The sequence below is a fragment of the Nannospalax galili genome, unplaced genomic scaffold (genome assembly GCF_000622305.1).
Source record: "Nannospalax galili isolate Female #2095 unplaced genomic scaffold, S.galili_v1.0 scaffold418, whole genome shotgun sequence".
Classification (NCBI taxonomy): Eukaryota; Metazoa; Chordata; class Mammalia; order Rodentia; family Spalacidae; genus Nannospalax; species Nannospalax galili.
In genome coordinates, this window is record NW_008342003.1 from 323904 (window position 1) to 338588 (window position 14685).

The 14685-nt window shown below is 45.6% G+C and overlaps 1 protein-coding gene across 4 annotated transcripts in view; it reads right to left on the reverse strand.

Annotated features, from left to right (window-relative positions):
- Window positions 1-14685, reverse strand: part of Fat3 (FAT atypical cadherin 3) — a 692898-nt gene that overhangs the window by 94021 nt on the left and 584192 nt on the right. For all 4 annotated transcript variants that reach the window (XM_029565746.1, XM_029565745.1, XM_029565747.1 and 1 more), the window contains exons 8-10: window positions 11796-12071; window positions 9231-9441; window positions 2562-6635 (exon numbers count right to left, since the gene is read on the reverse strand). In XM_029565746.1, coding sequence (XP_029421606.1) covers window positions 2562-6635; window positions 9231-9441; window positions 11796-12071 — 4561 coding nt within the window. The remainder of the gene's footprint in view (window positions 1-2561; window positions 6636-9230; window positions 9442-11795; window positions 12072-14685) is intronic.

A 14685-nucleotide genomic window follows, 5' to 3' on the forward strand; every position in this document is an offset into this window, starting at 1 on the left:
AGGCTCAAGTAATAGAGAGGAAGGTCATCAACAGATGAGATAGCCAAGTAGGAGGCCATTAAGCTGAGGTGACACCAGTGCCCTGGGCTCCTGTGGCTGTAACCAACCCCTATCTGGTATAAATGATAAACTGAAACTTAACCTTTACCAACTAAGAACTCACCAACTAGTCTCTGCTGGGAACTAGAAAGTTACTGTTCAACCTTAACCCATAAAATACTTTTTCGGTTTCTCTTGCATGAGCGTCTTATAAGCATCTTCCTCTCACACCCCCTTTGACAGTGCCCTGAACACCCTGGAGCTGCTCAATTCACGATTTCCCCTTTGTTGAATAAATTGTTCAAAATTTTGATGTGAAGCCAGGCTTGGAATACACACCCGTGAAGCCGGCACTGTGAGGGGGAGACAGGAAGATCATGAGTTTGAGGCCTGACTGGGTCTCATAGTAAGACCTTGTCCCTGTCTCGAAAAACCAACAAACGAATGTTTCCAAATTTATCTTTAAACACAATAAACAAAAGATAAGAAAAGCACTTCACTGTAAGGCTGGAACCAGCTCGCTTTCGTATAAACAATCTTAAACAGTAACCACCATCAAAGGGCAAACACTGTGCGTCTGCAAGGAGACCTTGTGGGATGAGATAGAACTGAGTCCCAGTGCCCTCGGGGGGAGATGGTCAGTCCCTGGGTCTCTGTATTTTGGGGAAACCACAGGAGAAATGACCCAACTCATACAGAAGGCTCACTACTCCTCCAGGGCACTGGTTCTTCACGGGGAAACGGTGCCCAATTTCTGGAGGATTTTCCAGCACATGAAGACATTTTGTTTATCACAGGATGGCAGTGATTCTATGTGCTACTGGAATCTAGTGGGTTTGGGGTCCAACTCTGGCAGTTAAACGCCTAACAATTTACAAAGAACAGTCTCCCACAAGACAGACCTATCCAGCCTCAGATGTCAGTGGTGGCGACTGAGAAAACCCTCCTTGGATATCACTTTCCACCACCGCTGGCTAGGATTCAATTGTGCTTTAGTTGAATATTATTTCACTGCACACAGATTTAACCTCTCTATTAAATGCTTTCTGTGTAGGCAGGCCCACACCATTTCTTTGTTACATAAAATGATTAATGGTCCTTTGTTACTCTGAGGCAGCAGAGTCAACTTGTGCTACATCAAGAGCAAAACTTAAATCTAATTAAAATCGGTCGGCGGTTGGCCCTACTAATAGTAACAGTAGCTTTAAGCTACTCAGTGCTCATTATTTGGGTGAAGTCGACGGGCTGGTCTTTTAAATCATCTATTGAGAATTCAGAGACTATGTGGAAATAATTAAGGCTGGGTATTTAACAATTCTTCCAAATACAAAAGGATCCCTCACAATGTCTTTTTCTCCTTGAAACTAAATGCAAAGGGCTGAGAGCCTTGGTCCATTCTCCCTGTCTCTACCACAACGTTTTAGATTTTAACTACAGAAATACATATTTTAATGGGAAAAGATAGGTATTAGAGAAACATAAAACACATCAAGTGTTCCTGAACAGGAAATGCCATCAGGAGACAGTCTGTTAGAAGAAGAGAAGAGCCAGGGCTGTGTGGCAATCCCCGGCATCACGTGTTCGCTTGCTCTACTGTGGATCTTATTCTGCAGTGATTAATTAACTTTTCCACTAACGTACTTAAGCAGATTCAGCGTCCTAAGGGCATTCTAATTAATTCGTTTTTCACTCAGAATAACGTAGATTTTCTAAAGGGAGAACCACCTGACTACAAGCACCGATGGGTTGTTTAAACTCTTTCAGCACTTGCCTTGTGTTCTGGCCCTGAAAGTCACAGCATCAAAATTTTAGCTTCCAGCCCACATGGCTTTAGGAAGACAGCCCCCATTTCTCCCCGTACTACTGATACTTTCCTCTTCATTGCTGGAACTTGGTCACCCCAGAGAGCTGCCCCAAGCAGGGGACAGACCACCTTTCCACTCTGGTGTGAATCCCACAGCCCCACAGGGCAATGTGGCATTTCTGTGCACTCGGGTGACCTCGCTGTTGAACTTGTTGGGGAGGACAGAAAAGGGCTCCATGAAAACAGGCTTTTGGAAGAAATATCCTTTGGTTTTGCGGTATAATTTAGGATTTATCAGCAGAAGGTCAATCTGTGACTTCTAATTTACATATGTATGTCATTATAGAACTAACATTTGAAACTGACCGGGATCATACACTTTTTAGCACTAAGAAGAAAAGGGATTACAGTTTAAAAACATCTCTTCCCACTGAAAAGAGCTATGATTTTGATTTCTTCAGTTAAAATATTTGGCTCATTCGTGGCTCATTCCTCTGCACGGTGGTAAGGACGGACTCTAAGACTGGTGCCAATTTACGTAAGAATGCTGTAGAACACAGTTGAACGAAGACCCAGATGAGGACAGTTCTACTCAGACACCTCATTCCCAGCCAGAAGCTTCATCACATCCAGTCCCCGCTTGTCCTTCTGTCACGGTTGCCACCACCCCCGTCTTCAGTCAGCAGAGCACACAGTAAAACCGTATGAAAAGACTTACCTGTAATATGGTAGCTCACTTGGCGATTTATGTCAGAAGTGTCTTTATCCAGGGTGCTAAGAACGGCTACCACCTCCCCCGGCGGGTCGCTCTCCTTTACGATCCCTCGGTACACGTCATGGGCAAAGACTGGTGCATTGTCATTTATATCTGTCACCTTGACAGAGACCAAAGCCATGGAAGAAAGAGAGAAAGTCTCTCCAAGGTCGGAAGCCACCACGGAGAAGGAGACTGCGGGGTCTGTCTCGTGGTCCAGGTCCTTCAGCATACTGATCCATCCCGTGTTGCTGTCAATACTGAACGCTTCTGTTATCTTTTCAGGATGGGAATCTGAGTGCAGGGAGTAAGTGACCTGCCCATTGGCTCCCCAGTCCATGTCGATGGCTCTCACCTGGGCGAGCTTGGTGCCGACAGGCATCCCTTCCATTATGATGGTGTCATAGCTTGACGTTTCAAAGACTGGCTTGTTGTCATTCAGATCCAGCACCTTCACGTCCACATCCACAGTGAACACAATGTCTACCTTGTCTGAGGGGATGGTAGCTGCTACTTTAAAGTGGAAAGCTGGGCTGACTTCGTGGTCAAGGCGCTTGTCCAGTTTGATAGTACCTGTTTCTTGTTCTATGATGAACACGGCCCCTTGGTTATTCTCTGGTCGTTCTCCATTTACTGTGCTGAACCGGACACTCTGATTGGGCAGAATCCTCAGGGTATCCACGGTGCTTCCAATAGCTGTGTCTTCTGCAATGGTGAAGGAATACTGAGACTGGGTAAATGAAGGCAGGAACGTTTCAGGGGGCAGCACATGGATGTAGACAGGTATGAGGGAGTGCCTGACTGGGATGCCCCCGTCCACTGCTTTCACAAAGAAGGACAGTACTGTATTTCTCAGCTGGTTAAAACTGCCCTTGGTCACCATCCAGCCATTGTCAGGATCGATTTCCAGGAGGTCAGCCACTGAGACTGAGGCCTCACTGTAGAGAGAATAGGTAATCCTGGAATTTGCTCCGTCGTCTGGATCCACAGCTTGAACTTGAGTGACCAAATGGCCTCTTCCCACATCCGCCTTGACGCTGGCTCTGTATTCCACCATCATGAACTGAGGGGTGTTGTCATTCTCATCCACCACGATCACCCTCACAGTACAGAATGCGGTTCTCCCTCCACCATCCAGAGCCCTCAGATAAATACTAACGTCTCCCTCCAGAGGGTTTTCTCGGTCTAGTCTTTCTGTCGTCACGACCTGCCCGTTGCTGTCTATGAGGAATCGATCCTTGGCAAAGTCATTGATGATGGTGTAGCTGATCTGGCCATAGGTTCCTGGGTCCCCATCTGTGGCTCGGACGTGGAGGACTTTGGTCCCAGCAGGTGCGTTCTCTCTTACTTCAGCTACGTATGTGCTTTGTGAAAAGACAGGGCTATACAAGTTGGCCCCGAGGACCCTGATGTGCACCTGGGCAGTGCTGGTGAACAGCCCGTCAGACACAGACACATTGAGACTATGCAGAGGCTCCATGCGCTGTTTCCGGTGGCTGGACAGTGTGATGATGCCGCTCCTGCTGTCCATCAGAAAGCTGGTCCTGTCATTCCCGGATAAAATGCTGTATTCCAACCGGTCAAAGTCAGAGCTGTCTGCATCTGAGGCTTGTACACAGGTTACAAAATGACCCCGAGGGGCTAATTCACTCACATAGGATTCATAAATGAGCTGATTAAACACTGGGGGGTTGTCATTGATGTCAGAGATGTGGATCTGCACCAGGACCTCGCTGCTCAGAGATGGGAAGCCATTATCTGTTGCTCTGACTTTCAAAGTGCAGTCTTGTACCAACTCATGGTCCAGCATCCTGGCTGTCAGGATTAAGCCACTTGAGCTGTCTATATGGAAGAAATCTGTGCTGTTATAGGTATCTTGGACAATCTGATAATGCACCATTTTGTTGTTTTCTGAGTCTGCATCAGTAGAGAGAACTTGCAGGACAGGTGTCCCAATGAGAGATGATTCAGATAATGTTGTATTGTAAATGGGCTGGTCAAAAACAGGAGGGTTGTCATTGACGTCATCCACTAGCAGGTCCACGGTCACCTCAGCCCTGGCACCAGTAAGAGCATCACTGGCTCTCACTGTCAACTTATAAAGAGACGTAACTTCATAATCCAAAGGACCGATGACTTTCAGGACCCCAGTGTCGAAGTCGACATTAAACTGTTTGAAGGGATCCCCATCAGTGATGAGGTATATGATGCCCTGGCCTTCAGGGCTGGTGGCATTGATGCTGAGAATGGGGGTGTCCATGGGGACATCTTCTTTGATGGATGCTGTATAAAAGGGCTTATCAAATACAGGCATGGCTTTGTTCACAATGGTGAGGGGCAGTTCCACAGATGTGGAAAGAGGTGGACTTCCACCATCCTTGGCGAGGATGGTGATCCCATAGTCAATGTTGGACAGGTCAGAGTTGAATGCTTCTTTTAAAATCACATTCCCTGAATTAGGGTTGATTTCAAAGTGGCCGTAGTCATCTTGCAGGACGTAGGTCACCTCTCCATTGGGACCTTTATCTTTGTCGATGGCTGTCACCTGGTAGATCAGAGTCCCGGGCTCAGCATCAACCTGCACGGCGGCATAGTAAGGGAGGCCCACAAAGACAGGAGCGTTATCGTTGACGTCCTCAACGTTAACCTTGACCACCACCCTCGCCACTCGCAAATGGTCTAACTCTCGGCTGGCTTCTACCACCAACTCGTACAATTCCTGTTCTTCACGGTCAAAGGGCACTCCCGTGGTCTGAATGACCCCTGAGGTAGATTTTATCTTGAATTTATTTCCTGGGTTTAAGATGCTGTATTTTAAGGGCTCATTAAGGCGGTTTCCAACTGCATTGACAATAGCAACTTTGGTTATGTTTGTACTGTTCTCTGAGATAGAGGTGGAGTAAAAGCTTTGTGTGAAGTGGAGGCCACTGTCCAAGGCTTCTTTAACCACGATGGTGACCATGGCAGAGCTGTAGAACTTCCCATCAGACACCCTGGCTATCAGCATGTAGTGATCTTTGGAGAGGTTATTGTTTCTTATGGTGAGCACTCCTCTGTTTGAGTCCATTAGAAAATGATCTGCACTGCCTTCCATGAGGCTGTATGTCAGTTCAGGAGGCACCTCAGAGTCCGGGTCTGTGGCACTAACTTTCAGAACCTCCACTCCAACGTAGGTGGGGAGAAGTAAGACAGTCTCAAACGCAGCCTGAGTGAAGACTGGAGGGTTATCATTCACATCTGTCACCTCGATGTTGACCTCCACAGGGTTCTCTGCCGTCAGCTGGGGGTTCCCACTGTCCCTCACGTGCACGTGGAAGTGGAAATGTGCAATGGCCTCATGGTCTAGGTTGGCTATTGTCCTGATGGCCCCTGTGCTGGAGTCCACTGTGAAGAACTTCTTGGCTGTGGCCTCTACAATTTGGTATACCAGTAGTGCGTTCTGGTTGCTGTCGGCATCGGTGGCTCGGATCACCAGTGGGCTGTTATCCAGGCTCCTGACGATGCTGTTGATGGGGGCAGCCTCGCTCAGGCTGCCCGAGTACTGAGAAAAGAGAAACACTGGGGTGTTATCGTTTTCATCTATAACCTGGACACTGACCGTGGCATTGGAAGCCATGCCCGCCATGTTAGTGGCCTGGATGATGAGTTGATAGGAGGAGGTATGCTCGTAATCCAGAGCCTTCCGAGTGGTGATGACTCCAGAGTACGGATTTATGGTAAAGACCCCATCATTGTTTCCATCTTTGACTTCGTAAACAAGAGTCGACTGGCTGATGGCAGAGATCAGGATGACAGAAGTTCCCATATCAACATTTTCATTGACCTCTGCTTGGTAGTCTTTGTGAGTGAACTTGGGGTGGGAATTATCAGACATGGTGACAGAGATGCGTACGATTGCAGTGGCAGACATTGGTGGGGAGCCTTGATCTGTGGCTTTGACTGACAGGACAAACTGGCCCATGGTCGTCATGTCTGGCTCTTTGGAAACAGTGATGATGCCCAGGACTGGCTCGATCTTAAATGTGTTCCCCGTGTTCCCTAAAATACAGAGATTGATGGAGAAATGAGTTACAATGGAGAAATTACGAGATGACCTTTAAGATCTTTTAGAAAGACCAACCCTTTCTGTAAAGGTACTTTCCTCCCCGACTCTAAGCCGACAGACTTTCACAGCAGGAGGGAAGGCATGGCAGCTTTTGGCCTCCACTTGACCTCCGTAGTCCTGCTGTCCCTTTGCAGCCAACCCACATCCTTCACCCTTCCAGGTGACCGTCCTTCCATGTCAGGTCCAGGCCGGACCTTCTAGCTCTTTCCCTCTTCAACATATCTATCCTTCTCTGGGACTCGACTCCACTGCCTATTTATTCACATTTGTGAGTCTTTGGAAAGTAACCTCTGATGGTTTTCTTGGAATCTATGACTTCCTTGTAGGCTTTTGGCAATGGGTCTGGCTGTGCTCCTCCACTGGTCACTTATGTGGTACCACAAGCAGAGGGCTCAGTATTATTAGTGGAGTGACCAGGAGGTCAGATAAAAAGCTGATGTTTAATGCCCGTAGGATCCAGATGTTCCTACCCCGTTTCCTTCTGTTTTGCTGCTTTAGAACCAACAGCACCAAACCCCAATCCCAAATTTATAGAACTTGGCCTCAGTCCTTCACTTCCAAACAAAAGCTTCAGTAGATACTTCAGAGGCAACAGACAGGAAATGTACAGCCACCGGGACACAGAATAAAATCTGCCTTATCTGAGGTTCTCTAGACAAGTTCAATAAAACCCAGCATTTTACACAACACTGTCATTGCTTTAGCACCCCGAAGCCTCTAGGATGTGTCTGTTCCCATCATCTGAGAAGGAGTGGGCTCGGCTGCTCTGCAGTGGCTGGGCCAGGGCCAGGGTAGGGCTGTGTGTCTGGAAGGGGCTGTCTAGCTGTGACAGGTTCGTGATGCAAGCACACTGTAATCCCATTAGACTCTCGTACATACAATCAAAGGCTATTTTTCGAGATGGCAATCATTCCTGTGGTTTTTCTGGAAATTTAGGTTTTCTATGTAAAAGATGTTTTTTAAGGAAATAGCTTTTCTCTTTTGTTTTAGTCAATTTTTAAGAAAATGACTGAGCCTGATGCTGTAGTCATGGCGGTAAAAACTCAAGTGAATGTTTTCAGGTGGATGAAAGCTAAATTATTCCTCAGGAACCTCCAAATTGGTGTAAAAATCATCTGACTAAGAAAAGTAAAGTAGTAATCTTATAAATGTAATCGGCTGGTTGACAGAGGGATACATGGATTGAAAATGACCAAGCCTTATATCCAAATGTTTACAAGGCCGTGAGGTGACACACACGGATGAGTCCAGGGAAAAGGAGCAGGAGCAGGTGAGACGGAAGCCTAGGAGGACAGAAAGGTGTTGGACCAGATGCTGGCTTGTCTGCGATGCCATTTAAATGTTGATTTCTGAGTTTCCTTATTTGTGGAAGCAGAGATCAAGGATTACTTAGTGACGTAATGACAGTATTCTGTGGTAAGCAAGAGTTATCAGCTAGCATTTCGGAATAGGTTTCAACCTCTGGAAACCCAGAACAGTAATGAGGGGAGCTGCTGAGGCTTGTGGCCATTAGAGACCAACATCTTACCAGTTTTCTTTTCTCACACTACGACATCAACACTGACCACTTAAACATCTGAGTGTCTAACCTCAGACATAGGTCTACACCGTCAGTCCATGAGGGGCTTCTGTAGAAGGCTACTGGCTTTTCTTTTGTTCAAATTTCCTGCCCCAAACTGGCCTCCTAGCACATCTATTTCAACTCAGCTGCTCTCTAAAAGGCTCCACATTGAAGTAAAGGGAAGAAGCACCTTCCCACTGCTGGTGGAAGGGGAGCATCTGCTCCGGGCACCGCAGGCAGGGTCCTGCAGAATGCTTCGGGAATGTGCAGTTTGAATATTGAAAAACGACCAGATGGGGAAGGAAAACTGAGAAGATAAAAGAGATTTGTCATTTTTAGATTTGCAGCCCCTTCTTTGGCTCAGGAATTCATTTTTATTATGGTTTTTGGCTCCATCAGTAAACTATGATTTTTGTCTCACAGATACATTTTAGCTGCTCTCTAAAATATCTAAAATTTAACATAAGTGCCTGTACTTAATTATCTGTCTGGTTAAGCAAGAAGATCAGGCTCCAGAGCTAAACTGCTCTGTTGCTCAGATAGCCTCCAATGGATGCAAAGCGTGCTGTGCTAATGGTGGGCCTTCAGAGACTTCCAAATTCTGCAGCCCGCCTGCTGGCAAGTGAACCAATACACCTGAGACTCAATTCACAGAACAGCCCAGCATCCCTCAGGTGATGCAATTTCGGTTGTTTTAGTCTGGGGCCATGGCTTGTTGGCTTATGGGTTCAGGCCACTGAACTCATCACATTTCAGAAGAAGCCGAGATTGAATGCAGTGAAGGAAACGCTTCCCTTGCCATCAGTACTGAAATGCAAAAACTATAAAGTTGCATCATCACACAAATGGGTAGGTTGATGGCTAAAACCTTCCCTTGGAGAGGCAGTGGCAGATCTGACTATATGGTGGGATGTGCCGCCAGGCGGGATGCCACGCAGCACATGGGCTCGGCAGTGGGGGCTCTCACCTGCCTCTAGGGAGTATATGAGCTCCGAATTTTCCCCTTTGTCTTTGTCCAGAGCCGTCACTTGCAGAACAGCCGATCCTAGAGCAGCGGATTCAAACACAGAGGCTTCATACAGGGGGTGGGTAAAATAAGGACTGTGGTCGTTAGCATCCTCCACGTTCACAATGACTCGGGCCAAGTTTCTTCGGTAAGGAAACTCCTGGTCTCTGACCTTGAGGTAAAATACAAGAAACAGCAGGACTGAAAACATAAATTGCAAAGAATGCACAGGGCTACATCTGTCATGGAGACAATGCGAGATTACGCACGCAAAGTGCTTGACCCAGTCCTGCACAACTACTGGCTCAACAAATGGTGGTTTGACCAAGAAAGAGAGTGACTGTGAGCCAGCCAAGAGCATCTGGATGGTTTCCCTGGGTGTCCGGCCTTTGTCTTTGATTGAAGACTGGGTAAGCACAAACCCAGTTCGCCTGTGGGTTCCCTCACGCAGCACAGCCATGTCCCCTTGTTATGTATATGTACCTTGTTCATGGAAGACTAGCTGGGGACTCTTCTAAGGGGTGGAATTAATGAATATAATGTTGGCATTGCCATTCATTCATTCATTCATTCATTCATTCATTCATTCAACTAATATTTATTATGTCAGCTCTCTAGCTTAAGTCTAGTGGTCCTGTCATGAATTAGACATTCACCACTTTCAGGAAGATTAGAGTCAAGCAAGCCAAGGGACCAAGGGATGGGCCTGATACCCAGAGGTTAGGAGTCAGCTTGGGATGAATTACAAATGCCCTCGGGGTGAGTAGGAAGAGAAACCTCACCAAATGCTCAACTTCCTGACAAAATAACGAGAAAAAGTGGCAACAAAATGATGGTGTTGGTGACATATGACACACTCAGGAGAGAATGGCCCAGAGCTAGGAGAGACACAGTCAATCTCAACTTTTTAGGTTGAGCCCCTCAATGATTTTATTAGGCAAATTCGCCCAGTGGCTTTAAAACTCCCCTGAATTGCATATTAAGAAACTTATAAACAATCGTCTCTTCTTTAGCCGCAGGGCTCTGGGGTTAACTGACACAGCACTGACGGAGCATGCTCTCTTGGCTTGTTCGCTTTTAAACTTCATTAACTTCAGAGAAATGTGAAGAAATTGGAAAATATACAAAGGAGTCGTTGAAGAGGATAGTGCCTTCATGACCAGTCACTAGAAGGAAGGACTGAGCCAAACAACTGGGCAGCTTGGCTTCAGGAGGCCTCCAGAGATGGCGTCTAAGCTATTGGCTACAGAGAAGCGGGAGAGGATGACCAAACTGGACTGTGAGTTTGCTGAGAAAATAATGGGCAGAGATGGCCTGCAGAGTTGTGAGGATGGACTCAGTCCCAGCATGAGGTTTCCGCTCTTGAAGAAAACATGCAAAGCCAGCATGGTCAGTGTGGCAGGCTGACTTTCTGCAGCTTAGTCTGCTACGTACAAAGATGGTGCTCAATTCCTCAGTTTGGAGATTCTTGAGAGCAGATCCAGCTCCAATCGAAAGCTAGTCTCAAGGGTGAAGGGACTTAGCCTATCTCAGTGCTTACAGCAGTGCTCAGTGCACAGTATGTTCTGAAGAATATCTGTGAATGAATGAATGAATGAATGGCCGGAGCAGCACACCAGGTAGCCTCGGTCAGCTGCCCATTCTGTCCCCGGGGTCTTATCTGGAAACCACAGCTGAGGGTGTAACACTCAGATTACCTCATGCCCAGGAAGACTTCTAGTGAAGGGAAAGGAGGAGCTGGTAGCTGGCATTTCAACTGCTTGGGAACTCATAATTTTTGGTGCTTTGCAAAGCCAGTCAGTGCACAAGATTAATTCTCTGTTACCTGCCCTGGTCTTAAAGGAATACAACGGAGCTCTGATAGGCAGAGGCTGTGCACGAAAGGAGTTCTTGGATCTTTACAGGGACAGATCATAGGCTATAAATTAATCAGAAACAATTCTTATTCATCTTTTCTCTCTACTGTATGGATTATCCAGTCCTCACTTTAAAGGCAAAGCAACTTCTTCATAATTTGAAGGACTATGAGTGGATAGGATTCAGACCTGACAGTCTCTGAAGGCTGCATGTGTGTTGAGATCTCTTTTGTTTGCTAGTATTACCAGTAGGTCCAACACCAATGCAATGCGCCATAAACTGGGGTAGCTGAACAAGGACTGCGCATGTGTGAGCTGTGCAATGACCACCTTTATGAGGAACTTCTCAAGAGACGTCTTTTAAACTTTTCCACACAGTCTTCTGGCTACAAACCACCCCAGAGTCTGGAAACATGGTGTGCTGTTCTCCTCTGTAACCCATCTGTCAGCAGCTTTCCAGACAGTATCTGTAGAACTTCTCTAATATTTCGGGTTTGGTAGAGAATAGGGACTTGCTATCTAAGAACAGATCCAAATGCAGCCTGGCAGTGTAAAGGCCAGATGTATTTCTGTTTACAAAATCTGAATGCCTTGGCCTCTGAAGACTCAGATATGTGCTGTGTTTGGTTGATGGTTTTGTCAGGAGGGCAAATTAGGATTCTGGTCCTACCATGATGTTGAGGATGTGCTTGTCCTGGGCCTCGTGGTCCAGCCTCTCTGCTGTGTAGAGCACACCTGTGCTGGGGTCGATGCGGAACTTCCTCATGCTGATGGAGTCGATGCTACTGTGGATGGCATAGCTCAGCTTGTGTTTCTCATCTCTGTCTGTGGCTTCGATCTGCAGTATCTCTGTATCTGGAAGCAGGTCTTCAGAGACTGTCACATCATAACTCGGCTGGGAGAATTCTGGGCCGTTATCATTATTATCCAACACTTTGATGAATACCTGTAGTTAAAGAAGACAACAGTGATGAGAACGGCCTGCTATGCACAAATCACTCACTGCTAATGAGAGGCCCCTCTGTCCTTTCCCTCTCTGCGTCCTTGGATCCCAGTCCCTCGGCTATCTCAACATGTAGGAAGCTCTCTAGTAAAAACACTGCCATTAAGTGGCTGACAATAAACTATCATTCACATTAGCAGGAGCGTAGACTATGAGCAGATCGATAATCTCATCGTCAATTGAGCAGCTGTACCGAGGCATCATGTAAATGGCCACAAGGTGACCTTCATTTGGAGGTTTGTATTAAGTTCTTTCTATGGTTGCTTCTCCTGGTGGACTGATTTAGCATCAGTGTGGGGACATCAGTCTTCTCTGTCATCTTACCTCGACTGGGAATCCCCTAGGAGACACACTGTTGATGTGTCATTAGGGGTGTTCCAGAGAGGTTTAATTGGGGAGGGAAGACCCTCCTGAATGTGGAGTACCAGCCCATGAGCTGGGATCCCAGACTATCCGGATGAAAGGAAAAAGAAGCAGCTGAGCCTTCGTCTCTGCTATCTGACTAAATGTGACACGCCTGCCTCACACTCCTGCCACCATGCCTTCCTGTCACGGTGGACTGTACCCCTCACACCGTAAGGCAAAATGAACCTTTCCTTCCTTGTTACTTCAGTCAGGTGTTTTTCTCACAACAATGAAAAAAGTAATTAATACAAATAGGACGCAAAGTGAAGAGAGGAGGTGACTGAAGGGGATTCGATGCAGCCGGAGCGGCCCAACCACAGGTCCTCACCCTCTGGTTGTCCTTTAGCTGGGAGAGGACACGCCTAAAACATGCTTGCAGTAGCTACAACATGAAGTGATCAATTTTCCCTTCACGAGGCACCTTGTTACGGAGCTTTCCAGGCAGCTGTAGAAGTGGAGTGTGAAAGGGAGCTCCCAGGTCCATCACTCAGCTTCAGCAGTGATCAAATCATGGCCAATCGGCTTCATCTGTCTTTCTAATTATCCCCACCTGCCATTACACATTGTTCTGAAGCAAATCTCAGCCTATTGTATCATTTCTGTGTCTCTAGAAGGTAGGGTCTCAGAATAAACACAGATACACTCACAACTGCCCACGGCAGAATGACTGTAAGTGCATCTAGAAAAGTCATTTCTTAGGGTTAAATACTTAATCTATGCTCAGATTTCTGTTTGTATATACATTGTGTGTGTATATGTATGCATATATATGCATTTATATATGTTTATTTTAACCAGGAAATACAAATAAGATCCAAACATTGCATTTGCTTGTCGTGACTTTCATTGTATTTAATTTATAGATTCTCCTTCCGCCTCTTTATCTCCTTGTGATTTTTTTCCCCTGTGGCGATGACTAGTGGTGAAGAGAATGAGATATTTTCTCTCTAGGTCTCAGTCTGAATTTTATTCACGCCATATCTGTGGTTTTACTCAACATGACTGTCTGTCCCTCACATTTGTTATAAATTGATAGTGTGGTCTAGGAGGTGTGATGAGATTTAGGTTCAAGTCCCTTTATTTATTTTGACAAACATCCTTCCTGGGTGATGCAATGTGCTTTAGTGATGTATGCCATCTGTTTTTTTCCCTTATTCTAGGATATTAGCAACCATTGGTGACCATCAAATATGTCACGTTAATCTGAGAAAATTCCAAAATCAGTTACGCTTTGATTCTGTCCTCCTTCCTTCATTTGTTAACTGGAAATATTCTGTGAAAAAGACTCCTCAGCCCCGGTCACTGCGTACAGAAGGGCAGGTCAGGCATTCATTCTCTCCCTTGCTTCAGCTGAAGATGTTTCCTTAGTTGCAGTGAACGTGACCAATGATGAAAATTGTGCTCTAGCAAGTTAATCACATCTGATGGCTTTAATCCATAGTTATTGATGCATAATCCTCCCTGGCCAGTGAGAGTGTCTTTAGGTTGTATCTTGAGATTTTCTGACACAGTCCTGGTACTCTGATTCCATTCTTTCTTCCCTCTTTCCCCCTTCCTTTTAGTTAACTATTTATTATCTCTCTATCAATCATCTATGTATCTGTGTATCTATGTATCTATCATCTATGTATCTATCATCTATCATCTATGTATCTATCATCTATCTATCTATCTATCATCTATCTATCTATCTATCATATATCTATCTATCTATCATCGTAATCATCTTTCTATCTATCTATCATCTATCTATCTATGTAATCATCTTTCTATCTGTCTATCCATCATCTATCTTTCTATCTATCTATCTATCTATCTATCTATCTATCATCTATCTATCATCTATCATCTATCTATCTATCATCTACGTAATCATCTTTCTATCTATCATCTATCTATGTAATCATCTTTGTATCTGTCTATCCATCATCTATTTTTCTATCTATCTATCTATCTATCTATCTATCTATCTATCATCTATCTAATCATCTATCATCTATAGTGGATTTTTAAATACTTGAAAGATTTCACAAATGCTGTATGTTTGACATGTACATTCAGATGTTGTTTGCCAATGGTCTTATCAAGTGCTACAATCTTTTTAAACAGGGAATGGCCCAATCCAGTGCTACCGAACAGCTTGATGCATGCA